The following is a 22,394-nucleotide window of genomic DNA, read 5'->3' as shown; positions in this document are numbered from 1 at the left end:
AAGACAACGGCTGCCCTGCCACATTGTAGTGGGAACATAAAATCACTTGCTAAAAACCTTCTCCCTTACTTCTTCCTAACAGAGAGGAATTATGTATTCATCGTCGACAAAACCATACTAAACAACTTCAAAATACAAATTTTTGGTAACAAAGAGCAAGAAAATCTAAGTCAAAATATAGTCTAGCTTTTACATAATTTTATATATTTATAAATTTATCAAAATAGGCTTTTAAGGTTCACAATACATATATAATGTAACACTGTACATGTAAATGTAATAATAAATGTATTCCCGCAATACATTAAAAATAACCCTTCGAAATACCAAACTCAACGTTAAGACTGCCTCAGCGGCTGGTCAGCACAGTCCCAGGCATCTACAGTAGTCACTGGCCAGAAGCGCCTGGCTCCAGTCTCTCGAAGGTCTGATCTTAGTGCTCTTTGATTTGGGTGGGAGCAGGGCTCCCGCGGCAAGCAGCTGCGTTCTCTCGCGTTGCTCATCCAGGTGAAGACGGTGCATCTAAGACCAGCTTTCCCCGGAGTGGCAAGGCCTTAGTAATGAACATACTCAGACTGAAGGGACTGTGCAGGGGAGAGACATAAAGTGAGGTTAAATTCCATCCCAATAACACTCCTAGCACATCACATAACTTCTCCGTCAACACAAAGCAGTCTGGGTCTATCCCATAAAAGATAAAGGAAATTAACTAAGAAAAAAATATATAAGAGAAACAAAGCATTGGCCAAGAATGAGATATTCAATTAGGAAAGTGATTGCAAGTAAAGTTTATATTTTAAAAGGCTTACTGCCCGGCCGGTGTGGCTCAGTGGCTCAGTGTAAACCCATGCACCAAGAGGTCACCGGTTCGGTTCCTAGTCAGAGCACGTGCCCAGGGCATGAGCCAAATCCCCAGTGGGGGGCATGCAGGAGGCAGCCAGTCAATGTTCTCTCTCATCGATGTTTCTATCTCTCTCTCTCTCTCTCTTCCTCTCTCTAAAATCAGTAATGAAAAGAATACTGATAAAAGCCTTGCTAACTTGCCCTGGCTGGACGGCTCAGTTGGCTGGAGTGTCACCCCATATACCAGAAGGTTTCGGGTTTGATTCCAGGTCAGGGCACACGTCCAGGATTCAGGTTCAATCCCTGGTCGGCGTGCCTACGGGAGGCAACTGATCGATGTTTCTCACAACAATGTTTCCAATGTTTGTCTCTCTCTCTCTCTTTAAAAGAAAATCAATAAACATATCCCTCAGGTGAGGATTAAAAGGCTTACTAACTTATTAATAGTGATGAAAATTAAGTATTATTTGAAAATAAGTAGGTAGCACTAAACTCACTTCCATGCTTTTGTGCAATAATATTGGATTTTACTCAAAAATAGTAAATGACATCTGTTACTAAACTGGAGATGATTCAAATATACTTTAAGAACATATATACTTTTAAATGCAATGCAATATGTATCAAATGAATGTTACTGCTTCTAATGCAGTAGAATGGGCAGCATTTAAATAAAATCCTTGAGAATGGGTGAATTTAATAAAAATATCTCACAAATCCTTTCCACTTGGGTGGACACGAAGCATAACAAGGCATTTGTGTGGAAGAGTCCAGCATCCTAAGAAGCACTGGGCAAGTTTCAATGCGAGTTCTTCCTTGTCTTACTAGATAACTGACATGTAAAAAGAACATGTAGGGATATGTAATCAGAATGCACTGATAGTCAAAATAAAGCCGGAAAAGAGAGAGGCAAGGAAAATCTGCCTAATAGTTATTTCTGAGCTGCAAACAGCAGTTAGAAGAAACACAAATCATTTAAATATCGACAGAATTTCTTGCACAATTTTTCTAATCAAATACTTCAGAACAAGGTCTCCTTGATTTGCTAACAAATGCCTTTTTCTCCTCCCCCAATAATTATTTTCTTTTTCTTTTTTTTGTATCCTCACCCGAAGACATTTTTCCATTTTTTGTTCAGATAGAGTGGGAGGGAGAGAGAGAGAGAAACATCGACGTGAAGGGACACATCGAGTGGCTGCCACCCGCACGACCAACCAGGGCCAGGGACAAACTGCAACCGAGGTACGTGCCCTTAGCGGGAACTGAACCCAGGTCTCTCTGGACCACAGGTTGATGCTCTAACCGCTGAGTGAAACTGGCCAGGGCACCGATAATTATTTTCAAATTGGTCTGCAGCATTTCATTAACAGGTGTTATCATTTCTGAGACTGGTTCATTTTATTGATGATATAGGGATCAGTAAAAAGGAATCTGTCCACTTTGCAAATAATTTACTAAAGGATTCAAAAAAATCTTTGTTCACCTTCAAAATCCCAGAATTTTATATCCTATCAACAGCCATTTACTAAGTAGGTCTCTATCAACACCATGAGTCAAAAGTTATGGTCCCTGCGCCCTCCATGAGCAAACCACACTCTCATACAGACGTAAAATGAGAAGACAAAGGTGTCAACATTAAATAATAACATCTACAGGGTGAGAGTAACATTGTGCACAAGTAGAAAATTAGGCAAGGGGTGGTCAGGGAAGGTATTGGGGTGGGGGTGGTACCCAAGAAGAAGTGAAACATTAAGAGCAACTAGAAAGAATGAAAAAGCCTGGCGAGGTGTGATTCGTGCCAGGCCTTCAGGAGCGATGGCCCAGAACTGGGGCACTGCGGTGTAAACAGCGCACAGAGGGTGAAAGACTGAGAAAGTCCTGCGACACCGGCCAGCGTCTTGAAGCCCAAACACATTGGAGCTGTCAGATATCAGTTGCCATCCCAGCAATTAGAGCTTTAAAAATGGACTATCATTTTTCTAGCTGCTTTTTCCCACTTTCTTCAGAAGTCTGGCAAAATGTGAAGCAGACAGGACTGGGTGGTCCCAGCTGTGGAAACATCACACGCTTCTGTTCCAGTTAGAAAAGTTACTCGTTACCCCCACATTGAGGCTTCTCTCTCCCGCTCTCTCTCTCATAAAAGGGGTGGGGGTGTACCAGCAATGACGATGAACATGAAGGACATGAGATCTGAGGCATAAATATTATTTTACAAAGTAGCATGTATGTATATAACCAAGATATTTTAATTACTCAAATAGCATATTCGGTTTCATGTGACCAGTAAGCTCAATAGGGTTATAATGAGTTAAGACCAGATCAAGTTCATCATGAATATTTGCTATTTTGTGGTATGCATAGCATAAAATTAATAACACAGCAATATTCAACCTGGAAAATAAGAGTAAAATTACCTCACACATGTAGCCCCCCAAATTTCCAAATTTTTCTGTCAAAATATAAGCTTCCATGAAGAAGTCTTGTTCCCTAAAAGCAGTTAGATTCGACATAAAACCAAGTGCTAGGTAAGGAGATCAAGACAATTTGTTCTTTTCTGGAAATGTGCTACTAATCTGTTTTGGCAGATGTAGGTAGTAGCGACTTTTAGCATTCAGCTGTTCTGGGGGTGTTTCTTTTTTAAACAGCCTAGTTACCTAATCATGGTGAAAAACATCTAATGATTATAGACATAAATACGGACAGATCGTTAATAAATAAAACTGTAAGATAGCTATCAAAAAACAGCAAAGTGTAAGGAATAATGAAGAATTAAGGTCTGGCCCTGGCCGGTTTGGCTCAGCGGCTGCAGCATCGGCCTGTGGATCAGAGTCCTGGGTTCAGTTCCTGCTAGGGGCTCATACCAAAAAAAAAAAAGAAACATTAAGGTCTGAACGAAACAATATCTTCATGTTCAAAAAGGGCCCTGTGACCCGGACTGTTAGCTTCCTACAGGTCAGATTGCTGACACAGAATCGCCACATGCTCTGTCACACTCGGTTTCCCTGCGTCTCCCCATTTCTCCAAGTCTCTTCAGGAAGGAAAAACCGTGTGCCTGTCACCCTTGGCTGGAGTTCTAACTACAGGGGCAAACACACCTTTAAAAACGTTTTGTTTTAATGGCACAGATAATTCAAGGGGACAAAAGCACATGTTTGGGAATACGACGTCTTATTTTACATTTAACTCCAGTGTTTTACGTTTTAATAAGCAAATGGAAGGAATGGACACTGGACGGAAACGCTCCTCTGTAACCCGTACAATCCCGGTCTCGGTTCCGCTCTCTCCAGCTTTCATGTTGCTTCTAAGTTAGCAACATACAAAGTGTGGACTGATAGCCCTGGCCGGTTTGGCTCAGCGGTTAGAGCGTCGGCCTGCGGTCCAGAGAGACCCGGGTTCGGTTCCCACTAAGGGCATGTACCTCGGTTGCAGTTTGTCACCGGCCCTGGTTATTCGTGCGGGTGGCAGCCACTCGATGTGTCCCTTTCACATCGATGCTTCTCTCTCTCTCTCTCTCTTTCTCTCTCTCTCCCTCTCCCTCCCTCCCTCTATCTGAACAAAATATCAAAAAATGTCCTCGGGTGAGGATTTAAGAAGAAGTGTGGACTGATATTTCCACCAAGGTGGCTTCACAATACCGAAAGTATTTGCCTTTGCTAAATGATAACACTTTTCCAGTAACACCAGTAGAAACACAGCTGAACAAGACTTTTTGGAAATAGTAACACAAGAAGCTTGGGATAAAATCAGCCTGAAAGAGGTGTATCCATTTTTTTGTAATGTTCGCTAAGCATTTGAGGGACCACAAGGACATGCCAATTTGGGTTAACTAAAATGCTATCTAAAAGATTCTTTCACCTTCCTATATAACTTTTAATAGATTCCCTAGTTTTTTCTGGGGGGATTTGATCTGTTTTTCACACAGAGCGTTCGATCGTTAGGTGACAGGTTGTTGACACCGACTCAGCTCATCCAACCATTAGGTGTGTTTTCGGTTCATCTGAATACCAAAATTATATTTACATTTTCCAAATAAAATAGACTTTCTCTTATATTAGTAAAGCTGCATTTGTAGAAACTAAAGCCTCAGGTGACTGTCTATTAAAGCCAGAGCTGAACTCTCCGCTTGCTTTTCCTGAGCATTTCGGAAGCCAACAAGGGTGATGTGCTCCAAACACCTTCCCTTTGCTTAACCTTCGTGAACCTCAGTATATTATCCAACTTTTAGTTCAGTAAATAGTTTTTGGCGCTGCTATACCTTGGAACCTGAGAAAACAACGAGGCCTCCGAGACCCCGCAGAGCCAGCAGGGGGACAGAATGGAGAGCAAGGTGGGATGTGGACAGTCCCAGGAGAGTCCAAGGAGAGGGCACTGCCCCTGGATGGGCACAGATGCTTCATCAGAAAGGTAGCTGCTGAGCCGTCGGGACGCCGAGGTCCAGCAGAGGTGCAGGAAGAACCGGGGGAAGCCCAGGTGCTGGGGTGGGCAGGAGGCAGGTGTCTTGCCCGTGCAGAGCCACTGGCGAGGGGTGGGCCAAGGTGGCACGGATGACCCGGAACGTGGGTGAGCCATCAGCAGTGCTTAGCTCGCTCGCACGGCAGTGGGAGGGCGGAGATGACAGGCCAGAGACTCGGGCCGGGGGAGGCCTGCGGGCTCCCACAGCACTGGGCAGCTCTGGGTGGGCACGACAGCACCTGGAGGCTGGATGTGGCCGAGGGAGACACAGGGGGCGTTCAGAGATCATTCCAGGTGTGCAGCTGCGATGGCTGGACACAGAGAGGCGATCACTCACAAAGCCAGGAAACAAAACGAGGAGGAGGCAAGTGAAGTAATGCCCCACGGAGGCAGGTCCATGGCTCAGGAGACAAGTCCCCAGAGAGCAGTGGGCCAAGGGCAGAGCCTTGGGGAAATCAGGAAATGAGAGGGGGGGATGACAAAAGTAGCAGGAAAAAGGGTAACACTGTCACATGCTGCAGGAAGATTAGGCATGAGGACCGACCAGGGACCGTCAGGTCCGGCCTTGATGTCTGTGGCAGCTGTGGGCGTGATTTTCACCAGAACACGATGGTGGGGGGGGGGTCTATCTTGCTCCACGATTTTATAGTTAAATTTTCATTTACAAAAGTAAATATATCATTTAAAAATTTATAATAAAAATGTGGTAGAGCTATTGGTCATATATGATTATTTAACAGTATCAACATCATGATGCAGTAAAACAGAACACTTGTCGAGAAGCATTGCATTGACCCAAGGTGCCTGCTGAGGTAGGGCCTGGGGACCGCAGATCAAGCCCAGACGAGTCCCCTGCCTCAGGCTCTTCGGAGAGCTGTCATCCACAGGACACCAGAACCACCTCACCAGGTCGGATCTGGAGTCACTCCCGCTGACACGGTGCCCAAAGCCCTGTGCAATCTACTTGTGATTTATCTCAATCGTCACAACCACCCTGTCACAATGATATTTTCATGGCCACAGGCACAAAAACCTCTTCAAAGCACACCGTCAGATGTTGGTGCAAAATTTACAAAAGAAGTACTTTGTATTCTTCATCTTAAACAGGTCTTAAATAGGTCCCACCAAACTGCATGAGAGGCAGGGTGCAGGAAACCCGGATCTGCCCCCTGAGGACTAGTGTAATCATTCCTCCCAGGGCAGAGAGATACACAACTTGACAAAGTACTGGCCCAGGAAGGGGCAGACACAGGATTCGCACCAAGGTCTCCCTAAGTACGAAACTACCGTCTGAGGCTGCTCTGTTCCTGCTCTCCTGAAACAGCCACTCCTCCTCTTCCTCTTTCATCACTGGATTCCTCGCAGGCTCCTACTCATCCTCCAAAGCCCAACCAAACACTTCCTCACAGCTTTCCCTGACCCTCCTGGTCAAGTGAGGCATCCTTTGGGTCTCCCTTGTTTTAAGCACTACCACAGTACAGACATGACATAACGTAATCACAAGGACATGCTTTTGGAGTCAAACTGACCTGGGTTCGAATGATGGCTCTGTTGCAAATTTGGGGCACAATCTGGGACCCTCAAGTTATTCATCTTTAGAATGGGAGCAACAGCCCTCACCACATTCACTGCCGTAAATGCCCAGCCCTGCACACAGCCATCGGGAAGCACCTGATGTGCACCTACTGTGCGCGGGCACAGAGCACGGGCTGCAGCACCGGACACGCAGCCGATTCAATGCAGTGAGGACAGAGGAGCCCAGGACCCAGAGCTAATGGGACGCACCACGACATAACCTGGGCTCCGGGGTCAGGTAAGGATCATGTAGATGCAGTCAACTCAGTGGTAGGTCTCTTAATAATAAAATAGATGGAATATTCCAGACAGATACCACAAGTAATTTCAACTTGATGAAACACTTCCCCACCCACACCCTATCACACACCCCTCACTTCTCAGCACTGGAGAGCGCCTGACTGTCAGGGAGAGCGCTGGTGGTTCACAGTAAGTGGGTCTGTGAAGACGAAACCTCGCCCCTGCTCTGGGCAGCTGAACCTCCAGACCAGCAGAAGAGGCCAAAGAAACAAAACAGGCCCCAGCGCTTCTCGGCACTGCCACAAGGGCGCCCCGCCATCGTCTGCGGTCTGCGCTGAGACCCTTGGTGACAGGCAAGGGCATCAGTGCTGCGTTCTGTCTGGGGGCTGAGCTGCTGCAGAGAATGCAGCTTTCAAGCGAGGTGCTAATTGCAGCTTCTAAAATATTAGACTCCCTCGGAACACCTGTCACCCCCACGCCCTAGGAGCTTCTGGGTCTTCTTCAAGGTACGGGGAGGTTGCCACACAGACTTCCTGTCCTGCCTGAGGATTTAAAAACACTGCTGAGTGATTTGCTCCCAGCTCTTCGAGGGCCACATCTCCAGAAGCGTGCAAAAGGAGGACCATGTCGCTTAGACAAGGAGCCCACAACCGTGAGAAAAGCTGCATTGGGCCGGCGGGAAAAATTCAAACCTCCTGCTTTATGCCACATGAAACGGGAATCTCCGCCCTAATTTAGACTCTCTGCCAGCAGGGGTAGGGTGGGGAGCCTTCCCCCCGAAAAGACAGCAGGCTTTTTTAAGGCGAAGATAAAGGGGGGAAAGTCAGTTCCATAAATCCTGCTGCTGTCTCCTGGGAGGGTCGGAGGAGGGAAATGCTATCATGCTGGCAACTCTATTCAGAAATGAAGGGAGAGGAGAGGGAACCAGCAGCCACCCCCACGCAGACTATTACTTCCAATTTAATTACTGGAAAATTACTCTATCCCGGCCAGAAAAGGAGATGAGGAGGAGGAGAAGAAAAATAAGAAAATATAGACTGAAACCAAAATTAGGTTATATAAACATGGAGGAAATGAACAGTTATCCAAAGAACCCCACTAGCAGAGAGGGAACGAGACCCAGAAAGCAGAATGCTCCTTTCCAGCGACCAAGGCTCCTGCTCCTCCACTGTGAACCCGGGCCGCACAAAAGCTTCAGCCACGATCTCTGCGACGTGCTTACACCTACGTGTTTACACGTCTGTCTGTCTGACACTTTCTCTCAAAGGGGAAAATCTGGACTCCGGTCTGGAAAGAGGCTGACCCCCCCAGTATGTGAAAACGCCGACAGGACTCAATTCCTGCCGTGACGGGTTCGACCTTCGCACCAGTCACGACGCACAAACCAGGATGGGTCCCCAGCTAATCCAAGGCTCCTGGGGCTGCACAGTCTTACGACACGCTCACCCACATAGTGAGACTCGATCCCGTGAATGGCGAGTGAAATGGCGATTGCTGGGGCCCTAATCTATACAGGAATTGAGAATAATGTTTGAAAATATTCTTGGGAATAAAATTCGATGGGGAAAATTCTATGTGCTAGAAAGGACTGTGTGTGGATAGAGGGAAAAAACTTTGACAGAGGTCTGAGGTAGAGATGGGTGTGGTCCTGAGTTCAACCAACACATGCACACACATGCACACACACACAGATGCGCACGCACGTAATATGCACACACACGCACACATAGGCACACACGCACACACACAGAGATGCGCACGCATGCACATATGCACACACACAGGCACACACATGCACACACAGGGACACGCGCGTGCACACGCACACACAGGTGCGCACATATGCACACACAGGCACACACATGCACGCACACACACGTATATGCACACACACTGCATCTTCATGTTAGAAACTGGTTTCAATCTGCCATCTGAGGAAGTGGGTCCCACTAGCTGTCCTCCGTGGGGCTACCACTCCACTGAGTGGGCGAGAGGCTCGGGCCACCGGCACGTCTCCTCCTCGCCCACAGAGGCCAGCCTCTCCCCGGACAACGCGAAGGAAACGCCTGGAGAGCAGCGGCCCTGAGGGTGACCCCAGAGGCGCACTGAGCCCGCAGGGAGTCGGCGTGGCCAGCAGGCGGGCCTGCAGCGCCCTGACCCAGGCGAGCGAGCTCTCCTTCCTCGCTTGTCCTGGTCCCGCCAGGCAGGGCCACCTTCCCAGAGCTCCCAGCACCCTCTAGGTCATCAAAGTCCGGGACCCCCAGCAGGGGTGAACCCACAGATTTTACCCCAAAAAAGGCCCGTGGGAATTACGGAAGGGCTACCGCCTGAATAGAGACGCGGGGGGGGGGTGTCTGCAGAGTGTCCACCCTGTCCTGGGGGGTGACAGCGCATTCGAACCGTCTTCCTGAGCCTCTGCGTCCCCTCCTCCGCACCCCAGGGACCCTCATGAGCCTCCTATGCTCACCTTCCAGTGGCCACTAAATTAATTCTAGGCCAGTTCTCTGAGGAGGGGACACATTCAAGGACCCAAGGGTCAGTTCTGAGAAGACATTGTTCAAGTCCCACGATTCACCCGTCAACACCTGACACGGAAGAGGCCGGGACCCCTGAGGCCACCCCGCCCCAGCACACCTGTGTCTGTCACGTGAACCAGCTCCTGGCCCTGTGGCAGACCCGCAGAGCGACGTGAAACCCCACAGAGACGAGGGGAACAGCAGCTGAGAAGCAGTGCGAGGAGAGGAAGGAAGAGCCGGTGGACAAGGGCGTTTACTGAAGGGGAGCCGGCGGGTGGAACAGAGGTGCCCAGGCAGCCACGGCCCAGAGGGAGGGCAGTCAGAAGGCCTCCTTGGTGCTGTTGAATTTCTTGGGTGGCAGTCTGGGCAGGGACGTCGAGGCATGGAAGCTGCGATCAGGGTTGTGGGGGCCAAGAGGTGGTGTCTGCGAACTTACGGGGATGGAGCGGCTCAGGAACCTGGCCGAGGAGGACGACAGGCCGGTGTAGGAGGGCCGGAGGATGGTGGCGGCGGTGACGGCGGCCAGCTCCTCAGTCTTGGCACCCTGGGGGCCCAGCTGGCTGCTCTGGGTGCTCCCGCTGCTGCTGGGGCTCCGGCTGTACTGGTTGTTGTTGAGTTCGGGGTAATTTCTGGAAGCCGCCTGGGAGCTGCCATTCAGGAGGTTGGTGAAGGGGTTGGCTACAAACCCCGCCTTGGAGGGTGAGGTCTTTCTGTTCTCGGGGTCATCTGTGGCGGCATTCAAGTTCCCTAGAGAGCTGGCTAGCCGGGAGTTTATGGAGAAGCTGGATGGAAAAAACAGGTGAGGGGAACAGGCAGTGATGGACACCAGAGCTCATGTCTACAACACGCACTGACGACATGGGGGGAATGTGAGGAGACAGTTCCAGCCAACACGCAGGCCACAGTGGCGTCCTGACCACTCTGGGGAGATTATACTACGTGGCCTTTAGTTAGATTCATTCACTTCCTCTGTCCAAAGCCATGGAGACCCAAGGAGCTGCCTGAAACATGAGACCCAAGATCAGGGCGCTACGGGTCCTGGGCCCGGGGGTAATAAAATATGGAAGCAGAGCGTGGAAAGCGTAAGATTTAAGTCACACACATTTGATCACATGACTAAACGAACCGTCCCTGCCCACCCTGGGGGGAAATGACAACCAGATGTCTCCTTAACACATATAACTCAACTCCGATTTCAAATTAGGCAACCTATAGAAGAGGGTGCTGTACACCACATCCTCCATGACCTTGTGCCCCCCAACAAAAGACAGGGGCTGAAGCCCAGAGATCAAGGAGCCTGCTGTGGTTTCTCCCCTGCCCCCCGGTCCCTCCTCGGACCAACTCAGCCCCGCGCACTGCCGCTGACTTCTTCTGTCTCCCACCAGGACCTGGGAAGGGGGAGAAAAAGTACCTTCTCATATTGGTGCCCGAGGACAAGGAGCCTCTGTTGATCCTCTTGGCTGTTGCGGAAGGGGATGAAGCCACTTTGGAGATCTTCAGAGTAGATCCGGATCCTTGTGGGGAAGAAGTCAATCTTTGGGGAGAAAAATGGGCCAAGGGTCATACGAAAGCTGTGTCATCTTGACGTCCAGCAGTCGACTACAACATAACCGGTAAGCATTGAAGAAGTCACAGCGGGTCCAGGTCCCTTCGACCGCGGCGGCCAACACTGAGACACGCCACGCCGGGCGCTCCTCTGAGCCTGGCAGACATCAGCTTGCTCAGCCTCACTCTGCTGAGGGAGTGGAGCACAGGGGAGAAGCGCCTGGTCCAAAGCCGCTGGGAGCACGTGGCGGAGCTGGGGTCAAGCCGGACCCCAGGCCCTGCCTTCACCACACCCGCCATCCTTGGTCCCGCCCCTCCTCGCTGCTGACCTCTGTCCTCCTGCATCCTGTAGTTTGCATCTGTCCTCTGCTTCCACCAGCAACTGCTCTAGGTGAGGTCACTGCTTAACTTATCGATATTAGTTGCATCTTTTCCTCTTATTCCCTAAAATTCTAATTCTGAAGATCCTCCAGCGAAAGAACCCTAAAATATCTGATCGTGTTGCTTCACTGTTGAAACCACTCATGTTCCCTCAGTGCCCAGACAGCCTGACCTCGGCTTGGCTTCTGCAACCCCGCAGGCCCTGGTATTACTCGCTGAGCAGGCCAGAGCACCCCCCACCCTGCTCCAGCTACACAGGCTGAGCAGGCCTAGCACCCCCCACCCCTGCTCCAGCTACACAGGCTGAGCAGGCCAGAGCACCCCCCACCCCTGCTCCAGCTACACAGGCTGAGCAGGCCAGAGCACCCCCCACCCCTGCTCCAGCTACACAGGCTGAGCAGGCCTAGCACCCCCCACCCCTGCTCCAGCTACACAGGCTGAGCAGGCCAGAGCACCCCCCACCCCTGCTCCAGCTACACAGGCTGAGCAGGCCTAGCACCCCCCACCCCTGCTCCAGCTACACAGGCTAAGCAGGCCTAGCACCCCCCCCCCACCCTGCTCCAGCTACACAGGCTGAGCAGGCCAGAGCACCCCCCACCCTGCTCCAGCTACACAGGCTGAGCAGGCCAGAGCACCCCCCACCCCTGCTCCAGCTACACAGGCTGAGCAGGCCAGAGCACCCCCCCACCCTGCTCCAGCTACACAGGCTGAGCAGGCCTAGCACCCCCCACCCCTGCTCCAGCTACACAGGCTAAGCAGGCCTAGCACCCCCCCACACCCTGCTCCAGCTACACAGGCTGAGCAGGCCAGAGCACCCCCCACCCCTGCTCCAGCTACACAGGCTGAGCAGGCCAGAGCACCCCCCACCCCTGCTCCAGCTACACAGGCTGAGCAGGCCAGAGCACCCCCCACCCTGCTCCAGCTACACAGGCTGAGCAGGCCAGAGCACCCCCCACCCTGCTCCAGCTACACAGGCTGAGCAGGCCCCAGTGCCCCACCCCCAGCCCAGCCGCTCCAGCTGCACAGCGCTGGCCTGCACTCACACCCTGGCCTGCACTCACACCCTGGCCTGCACTCACACCCGCGTCCAGGCTGTCCCACAGGCGCCCCTCCCCTGCTGTGTCTCCCCTGCCTCCTCCGCCAGACTCACTCCTACTGCTCACCCTTCAGTGGCCCAGCCCACGACCTCCCAGCAGCCTCACTGACTTCCCAGGCAGGGGCACATCCTGTCTCCTCGTATCTTTTCACGGTAAATCTTTGTTTTCATGTCATATTTCACTGTCTGGTCTTTGTCTATTTCCCTTGACATAAGGTCCAGTGGGAGCAAAGCCCTGTCTCTCATTTCGGTTCCCAGTGGCAGCCGCTTGCTGAGCGGACAGAAAGGGGGGAGTGCACTCCGATGAGACAGCCTGGGCGGGCATGGCTACAACCTGGCTCCGGGACATGCCCCTGCTGTGCCCTGTCTGCTGCAGAAAAGCCTGTCCGCCCCCCAACAGCAGCTCTGCCTGGTGCGCCTCAGACCAGCTTCTGGAGAAGTCGGGGCCTCTCAGGACCGCCCCCACCAGCCAACCCTACCCCTGCGGCTCAGTAAGAAGAGGCGAGGCGGGACCAGCTTTCTCTCCCTATGGTCACACCCCTCTCCTGCCCTCACCAAGCCCTGCCCTGGGTCCTGGCCCCGCCGGCGGCCTGACACAACCAGGGAACACTCGGGACACTTCTCCAGAGAAAAACACTGACAAGAAAAAAAAAACGACAAACAGAAAATAAAAGAAGGGCAACAAAGACATGCAAACTAGGAAAGAGGAGAAACAGAAACGTTATCAACTCAAAGCAAAAGCGAACACGACATTGAGGGAGCCAGGCAGGCAGCGCTGCCGACCAGACCCCCGTGTGCTGGGGGCTCCGAGGTCGCTGTGCAGCCACACAGCTCGTGGCAGCTCAGGAGAGCAAACCCCTTCCCTGGGGGTATGGAAACGAACCCACTGTGACAGGAAGGAAGGAATTTGTCAAGGGAACGCTGTGCGCAGCCCAGTGTCACGGGTGTGAGGCTGGGCGTGCGTGTCAAGGCCGAGTTATGTACAAGCCACTAGAAATGGAACTTCAGTCACGGTACCTGAAAGGCTGGGACATGGCCCTCGGGTGCCCTTTAATATCGTCCAACCTGCAGAAAGGAAGACACTGCTCAGGCATCCGCGGGCCACGCGCTCCATCACAGGGGGAGGCGCACGTGGACACAAAGCAGCGAGACAGTGAACGGGCAAAAGGGAGACCCTCACAAATGGATATTAGCATCATTCACTGTAAAATACTCCCCAGAACCAGCAGAAGCCTTCTGCAGTCATTTTGTTTCATCTTGAATTCCATTTATAGCAAACTGCTTTTTAATCAGAAAGTGGTATTGCATCCACTCAGGGCAAAAAATGTCGGTACGAAAAACTAAATTCCAAAAATATGCGAAAATTTCTGAGACTGAAAAGTAAACAGAAAAATCGTATTGGAGAGAGCTTTCTAAGATATGTGTAGTGGGAATTCTCTCCTTTCCCCTACTTGTTTGCCAAGTTGTATTCCAACTTGTCCCTTCCTCATCCTTATGCTTTCTTAAGAATCAAATATAAACGTTTGAAATGAACTGTAATCAAGATAAAGCCTTTCTTGGAGTTTCCAGGGGAAACTGGCAGATAAAAGAAATCGGTAACCGGGAGCCCTGGCCTCAGGGGTGGGGGAATTGGGGGTTGGGGGAATTGGGGGTTGGGGGTGGGGGGAGGGGGGATCCCGGAAGGATCGAGGAGCAGCGCCCGCCCGGGAAGCAGCTGATGGCCCAGCAGTTTAAGACGGAATTTTCAAGACAGATGCAGAAGATGCTTTCAATAAGTTTCTAAAATTTAACTCCTCCCCATGATGGCCAAATATAACACAAAATAGTAATAAACCAGAAAAAAGAACGCGGTAAACCAGGACTTGTACAACAATACTCAAAGACAAGGCTAGTTCACGTGCATGTCAACGCCAAGTGGACCTACCTGAGCGCGCAGGGCGGTGAGGAGCGCGGCTGCCTCTGGCTCTTTAAGGCACGCAGTCTGTCTCCCTGGGTGATGCTAGTTTTCATTTCTACATCTTCATCCTCTTCTGAATTATTCTGGAAAAAGCAGTGCATGTCCCATAGAAGGGTCATTGGGGATGGTTTGGCCTCATAAATTTTGTGCTAGATTATAGGTTGTCTCTGCATGTAGGTGTGTTTTATGCAGATCATGGCCCATCGCTTCAATGCCCCGTGAACCCATTGTTCACGTGGATACTGAAGAATGCTCCACGGAGGAGGATGTCAAGGACACCATCCGGAATAGAACACAGTCAGCAATATTGTTACGGATGATGTATGGTAGAGGTGCACACCTGAAACCTATGTAAGTTTATTAACCAATGTCACCCCAATAAATTAAATTTTAAAAAAGAACTTAAAAAGTATTATAATAACTAAGTATGGGGTCAGGTGGGTGATCATGTCATCAATTACACAAATATCGAATGCTGTACACCTGAAACTATTATATTGTATGTCAACTGTAATTAAAATTTAAAAAAAAAATTTTTTTTTTTAAGAATGCTCAACTATTCACCAGTGAGCAGTACTGGTCAAATTCCCCATCGAAGACGCATGGACACGGATGGGATGAGAAGGAGCTGCTTGTCACCACGAACCACCCGAGACTCTGCAGGCCAACGCAGCCGGGAATCCAGCGTGGACACAGACTGGTCAGCAGATACCGTACAAACATACTTCCAGAAACTACTGGAACCCAGCAGAGAAAATTCCATAACTTGTTTACTTAACGAAAGATAAAACATTATATAGTCACTTATTTACATCATCTAACGCTAGTAAACGCACTAAAGTCCTTTCCAAAAGGAGGTAAAGCTCACGGAGGGGGTGAGGGGATAGTGAATTTCCTGCTGAAATAACCTTTAGTTTCAAAAATACATACGTGCCCTGCGTGGTCTTTCCCACGCTGGCCCACCCTCACACCCTGGGAGGCGGGGGGAGAACTGTGACCCTCAGCTGAAAGATGGACAGGAGGAGGTGTTCATGGAAGTCACGAGTATTGCCCAAGCTCCCAAATGTTTTGTACAGAGCTGTGATTTTTTTTTTTAAATCCTCACCCGAAGACATTTTTGCATTTTTCTTCAGATACAGCGGGAGGGAGAGAGGAGGAAGAGAGAGAGAGAGAAACATCGACGTGAGAGACACCACCGAGGCCGGGGAAAAACTGTAACTGAGGTAGGTGTCCTTAGCGGGAACCGAACCGGGGTCTCTCTGGTCCACAGGCCGACACTCTAACCACTGAGCCAAACTGGCCAGGGCCAGAACTGTGATTTTAAAATCTGATGTCTTGTCCTCAGATGCAAGGTCCTTTCTGAAAGCTGTCACAGCACACTTACACTGCACCAGTAATGATTGTGGTTTGCCCATTTCCTCGCCTGGAAAAAATGGAAGGGTCCGTATTTGCTAAGACTCCTTCCAGCCCTAACAGTCCTCCTCTCTCTCTCTGTACAGCTTCAACTCTTATTTGATGAAAGATACACAAAGCTACATGCTAGTCATTTCTGATAGCCATTCCCTGACACCAGTGTGGGGTGCATGGGGGTACACCTGGGGCTCCATAGGCATATCCTGGGTGAGACCTCCCACACCCTACAGCTGAGTTGAAAGAAGACAAAAGACATAGGGAACACACAGCCAGTGGAACAGAGGCAGAGACAATGGTGACAGCTGACAGCGGCCTACAAGGGGCAATCCCTAGGGAGCGCTAAAGAGTGAGTGTAAGTCAAACCAGCCAAGGTCACTGGAAGGGGCCTGCCAGGAACCCCAGCGTCACGTGACTTGTTTTTTTTTGTTTGTTTGTTTTTGTTCAGAGGGAGAGAAAGGAAGAGAGAGAGAAACATCAACATAAAAGGGACACTGCCACCCACACGACCCAACCAGGGCCGGGGACAAACTGCAACCGAGGTACGTGCCCTTAGCGGGAACCAAACCCAGGTCTCTCAGGACCCCAGGGTCTCGTAAAGAACAAAGAACAGTAGAAAGTGTGAAGCTATATTTTATTCCTCCAGTTGTTCTGTCTACATAGATGAAATGAAACCAAAGTATAACCAGGTCAGTGTTGTCCGGCGACTTCAGTTGGATAAAGCAGTAGCTGACTGACTCCGGAGAGGCAGCTCTGTGAGCCTTAGAAAAAGACCCATTCGAGAAAATACTGCCACCAGGGCACAAAGAGGGAAGAGCTGCTGTAGAAAATGACGGAAGAGGAGAGCTTGAAATAGAAGTGAGTAAAAATAGAACTGAAAGGATTGGAAGACGACGAGAAAATGGAATTTTTAGCAGGCTGAAATGTGGCCTGGAAGCGTGGGTGGGCCAGCTCTAGAACTCTTTCCAGCTCTCCAGTTTGAATGTATGAGATGCAAAAGTTGTGGAAAGGCAAAGATCATGTTTATAATAAGTGGCTTCTGATCAATAAAATGTCTGGGTTTAGCAGAGCCCCCAAGTCCGTCCTCTCCCTCCTCGCTGCCACTGTGCAGACCTCTGTCCCCTGGCCTTCCGCCCCGGCCGCATGGGCACCTCCTCCCACACCACTGCTGGGTGACCTCCCCAAACGGCGACTGTGCACGGTCACTCCCCTAACACTCAGAATGGCCCTAAGAATAGAGAGAAACGTGCTGACATCGGGCCTCAGAGGCTTCGCTTTGACCTCGTGGATTTGCACCCGGGATGCACCCGGCTCGTGAGCATCTGACAAGTACATTCAACTCAGTGGTGAGGGTTTTATAAGTTGCAGGATCTCAGTGATATAATTACAATACTACATACTTATTTACCTGCTGATTTACGGGAACTCATACCGGACTATTGCCTGGAGTAGGAAAAGGTCAAGCAACCACAATTCCAGGAGGAATGTACTAGGACAGGCTGCCTAAGGCCGTGTTCCAAACCACGGCATGTACGGACAGAAGCCACAGTGAGACCGCAGGGAGAGGCGGCGGTGACGGGGCGGCTTCCAGGAGGGCTGCTGAGGGAGACCCCGGAGCCAGAGCGCCTGGGTTCAGATGACAGCCCCACTGGGCACTCTGTGACCTTGGGCAGCAGCTGAGCTGTCCGGACCTCAGTGACGTCCCCGGTGGGACGGGCCCGCACTGCCGGTTCAGACTGCGGCTGTGAGGGTGAAGGAGTAACCCGTGCCGAGCGCCACAGTGCGGCTCAGAGCGATGCTCTTCAGGTTGTTCAGCTGCACTCCGAGCTCCTCATTTCACTCCTGAAACATCCGTGCCTTCCAGAGAGTGTTTCAAATTCGATCTCTGATTTTTTATGACCCCAAGACATAATGAGCCCATAGGTCCCTGGATGTCAAATGAGCACCACTGCTGGTGCTATTTGGACAGCTTGGATTATTGCCAATTTCATGTCTGTATCCTTACAAAACTGTAAGCCTTCTTCATTCATTGGAGCTACACTGACAAAGGCCCTGTGGCTGGAACAAACTCCTGGCGAGGGCAGGTAGAAGCCTCCGTCACTGTACAGCGTCCCTTGGCAGGGAAGGACAGCACGGACCGGACGAGGCTGCAGCATGAGCAGGAGCCCAACCCAGCCCCAGACACTAGGCTCAGCCCACGGAAAGTCTGTGTCTCTGCAAGATTCTCTGACTCGGAGTGGGCAAACAGAGATCACTGAAGCCACAGCTGGTCCACTGCTGTAGCCTGAATTTCTCTGGCTGATACTTAGGTGATTTCCCTTCTACCCACCTCCTGAGCATTGAAAATCTACATATTCAAACACTCCAAATCAGTAATTACAGAGCTTCCTAGTACCAAGGAAAATTCCTGCATGCCTAGAAATCAAACATAATTTACTATCTCTGTTTTGAATCTGACTCACTTTAAAAATAAAACAAACCAAAAAAACAACCTCTAGACGAACACTGCCTTTTTGCAGTTTCTTTATGTACAAACTCAATAAATGCAGACTCCCCATGGGCTTCTGTCCTGAGCACAGTATGGAACTTGGAATACACTGGCAGAAGCAGCATTCTCGGCTCGTCTTCTGGCTTGGAATTCCCAAGAACGATGATAATAAAACTCGCCCTATTACGTTCACTTTCGAGGAAAAGAGCTTCCATATTCATGTCACAATCTGGAGCCCAAGAAGCGCGACAAGAAATCTGCGCAGAGAAAGCAACACCTAACGGAGAAGTGGCCACATGTGCCCTGCCCCAAGCTTAGCCACACCACCCTCCTCTGTACTGTGGGTTCTCTCGTTTCAAACCAACAGCACATCTGAATGGACAGAGCTAAAGTCATTCATTTGAGGCGGGTGTGTGTGTGTGTGTGTGTGTGTGTGTGTAAAATGGGGAGGAGCAAGTGAAACAGCCCAACATCTAAATATATGCTCATAGTTCAAACTGACTTATTTTAAATTTCCATCAAATTGGGATCTAAAAAAGTACCCGAATGCAACGCTCTAACACCAGGTGGTAACTTAATACAGATTGTGATACAGAAAGCATTATGTTCCTACACAATAAACAAGTTTCCCAGATAGGTGGATAATTTATGTATTTTCAGAGGTCGTAACTCAAAGCTCTATCTCCTCGAACTGAACCGGTGAAGGAAATGCCGCCAGAGCAGGAAAAGTGTTGCTCCTTAGCTCGATTTTCTTATTAAAATGTCAGTTCAGATCCTTTCTGTTTGCTTTGAGCAGACCAGACTACAACCCAGAGTCAAGAAGAAGCCAAGCGACCTTGGCTGGGACGTACATTGTGCCAGGACCGGAGACTCAACCTCTGTAAACTGAGCCCCTCATCGGTGGCTCTACTGGAGAACAGACCAAGGGCTGAAAAGTGGGTTCTGTCAGCAGCCCCTTCCTACGTCCTTAAAGAAAACGCGTTCTCCCAACTCGAGCACTCGGGCTAGCCTTCCTGGTGAAGACGCCTGTCTGCAGCGCCCCCTGCTGCCCAGGGAGAGCCACGGCGCATTCCTTCCCTGTGGGATTCCCTAAGGGCTCAGCAGAGCCGCAGCCTCTGGGCCACCACCTAACAGAATGTAAATTATACTTGCTGCTTACATATTTTTAACAACATTTTTTTTTTTGCTCCTTTAAGAACATAAAAAACAGTATGGAGTTTCCTTAAAAAATTAAAAATGGAACCGCCAATTGACCCAGTGATCCCACTTCTAGGAATATACCCTAAGAAGCCTGAAACACCAATCAGAGAGAATATATGTACCCCCATGTTCATAGCAGCACTATTTACAATAGCTAAGATCTGGAAACAGCCCAAGTGTCCATCAGCAGATGAGTGGATAAAAAAGCTGTGGTACATATACACAATGGAGTACTATGCAGCTGTAAGAACGAAAGCTCTCTTATCCTTTGACACGACATGGAGGGACCTGGAGAGTATTATAGTAAGTGTAATAGGCCAGTCAGAGAGACAAATATCACATGAGCTCACTTATATGTGGAATCTAATGAACAAAATAAACTGATGAATGAAACAGAACCAGAGGCAGGGAGCATTGGAACAGACTGAGGAATCTCAGGAAAAGGGGGATGGGGGGCAGGAAGAGATTAACCAAAGAATTTCAATGCATACAGTGATACCTCGGTTCTCGAACATAATTCGTTCCAGGAGGACGGTCGAGAACCAAATTGTTCGAGAACTGAAGCAATGAAACCCAATAGGAAATAATGGAAACTGGATTAATTCGTTCCAAGCCCCAGAAAATGCCTATTTACTGGCCTAATTTGTATATAATATGTAGAAAAACATAAGTCTCAACAAGAAATAAAAGTGTACAGTATGTCTAAGGGTTAAATTCAGTGTAAAGCATGACTCTCTCCACAAAGCGTGACTCTCTCCACAAAGCGTGACTCTCTCTCTGCACTCACGCTGATGACGCGAGCAAGGCGCGCTGGGCCGAATGAACGCCATTCGGCTCAACTCGGCTCATCTCGGAAGTTCGAGTTCCAAATATTGTTCGGATTCCAAGACAAAAGTTTCTCGAATCTCCTGGTCGAATACCGATTTGGTCGAAATCCGAGGCGTTCGAGAACCGAGGTATCACTGTACATGCTTAGCCCATGGACACAGACAATAGTGTGGTGAAGGTGGGGGAGGGGCTGGTGCTTAGCCTCACCTCAGGCTATTCTGGTAGAAAAATCTCAACTAGGGTTTAGACTTCCAGTTCTCCAGGTGGCCCAACTACTAAACAACTCTGTGACCTTGGGCAGGTCACAGATTTTGTGGGATCCCGGTTTCTGACCCACATAAGAGGGGACTAGAACAATTTTAAAGTTGCTTCTAGCTCCAAAAATGCCCCTGCCCCTAATTCTTAGTGGGTCACTTCCATTTTTATTCAAAGGTGTGATATAAGAACACGGACTTGGACTGAGACCCACGTGGATGGAATCGAGCTCCCAGCACTGAAGTAGGAACCCCTCTGCTGCTCGATTTCTTTCCTGTGAGTCAGAGGTAATGTTGCCTGACGCACTGGCCAGCTGTAAAGGTGACATCAGACCTGCCAACTGCTTGGCGTGCTTTGCTTATAACGAAGTCTCCGTTTTTGTAAATTCTGCCCTTGTTGTTTTCACTTTGGACTCACTTTAGAGTCAATATGAGTTTGAGGCTTTCAAAGTGCCACCTGTCCTATGAATTATTTCTTCAGCTGGCACAATCAAATATTTCTTTTTGATGTCTAGTTCCATTTTCAAATAGAGAGTCTGCTTCTTTAATTTCCTTTTTGTAAATATTCTCCACACCCGAGTAGCCTCCATTACAGCAGTGCACCTCATATAATCGTGCCCCTTGAGTTACAGCTCCCTGCATTTTAAGGAGAACTGCCTTCCCTCCCTGACGCCTGCGTTAGAGGCGGACCCCACGCCTCCCGCTGGCCTCTCCACAGCCCAGAGCAGACGGCTCTGCTGTGTGTTCGAGCGCAGACGCGAGTCCTGTGGGGACCAGCCATCTTCCCGGGGAAACTCACCTCTCCAAATCGCTCCACGTTTTGTATTTTAGATAAGTTTCCACTAATAGACATGTCATCCAAGCTAGAAAGAATTTTATTAATACTTCCTTCACTGGACGGTCTATTTTTCAGTTTGGATCGAAAAATGTCTCCTTGGACCCATAATGATGCTTGTTTTCTGTAAAAAAGAGAGAAAACCTTTCAAATAAATTACTATCATCTCAGAAGTATGATGTCTTATAAACAAAAAGACTAGCAGATAAACATTTACAAATCAGAACAGAGAGATTATGAAGTCTTAGAATAAAAATAAATAAATAGCCCTGGCCAGTTTGGCTCAGCGGTTACAGCGTCGGCCTGCGGTCCTGAGAGACCCGGGTTCGGGTCCCGCTAAGGGCACGTACTTCGGTTGCAGTTTGTCCCCGGCCCTGGTTGGTCATGCAGGTGGCGGCCACTCGATGTGTCCCTTCACGTCGATGTTTCTCTCTCTCTCCCTCCCACTCTATCTGTACAAGGGATGGAAAAATGTCCTCGGGTAAGGATAAAATAAATAAATAAATAAATAAATAAATAAATAAATAATAAATAAATAAATAAATTCACTTTTGGAAGCCACAATAAATTAAAGTTCTATATGAAACACAAATAACCATCTTCCAATATGTCTTTATAGCCACACATGGGTTGACTATTCAGGTTCTCAGTTGTAGAACAAATTCCACAGCAATAAAAGATTGTGACCCCTTTGGTTTTTAAAGGTGCATTTTTTAAATGTTTTTATTGATTTGAGAGAGAGAGAAAGGAAGGAGGAGAGAAACATCAATGAGA

At 49.4% G+C, this 22,394-nt stretch overlaps 1 protein-coding gene across 4 annotated transcripts in view; it reads right to left on the bottom strand.

Annotated features, from left to right (window-relative positions):
- Nucleotides 1–242: 242 nt before the first annotated feature.
- CDC14A (cell division cycle 14A) overlaps nt 243–22,394 on the bottom strand; it is a 114,359-nt gene continuing 92,207 nt past the window's right edge. For 2 of the 4 annotated variants that reach the window (XM_036272455.1, XM_036272458.1), the window contains 5 exons: nt 21,585–21,744; nt 14,573–14,688; nt 13,666–13,713; nt 11,038–11,160; nt 9,946–10,408 (listed from right to left, as the gene is read on the bottom strand). In XM_036272455.1, coding sequence (XP_036128348.1) covers nt 9,946–10,408; nt 11,038–11,160; nt 13,666–13,713; nt 14,573–14,688; nt 21,585–21,744 — 910 coding nt within the window. Of the gene's footprint in view, nt 585–9,945; nt 10,409–11,037; nt 11,161–13,665; nt 13,714–14,572; nt 14,689–21,584; nt 21,745–22,394 lie in introns of those variants that run through there. The other 2 variants (XM_036272456.1, XM_036272457.1) reach the window with 2 other exon arrangements.

Source organism: Molossus molossus, unplaced genomic scaffold (assembly GCF_014108415.1).
Source record: "Molossus molossus isolate mMolMol1 unplaced genomic scaffold, mMolMol1.p scaffold_m16_p_20, whole genome shotgun sequence".
Classification (NCBI taxonomy): Eukaryota; Metazoa; Chordata; class Mammalia; order Chiroptera; family Molossidae; genus Molossus; species Molossus molossus.
The sequence above is the reverse complement of the archived record's forward strand: the minus strand, read 5'-3'. Positions and strand labels throughout refer to the sequence as shown.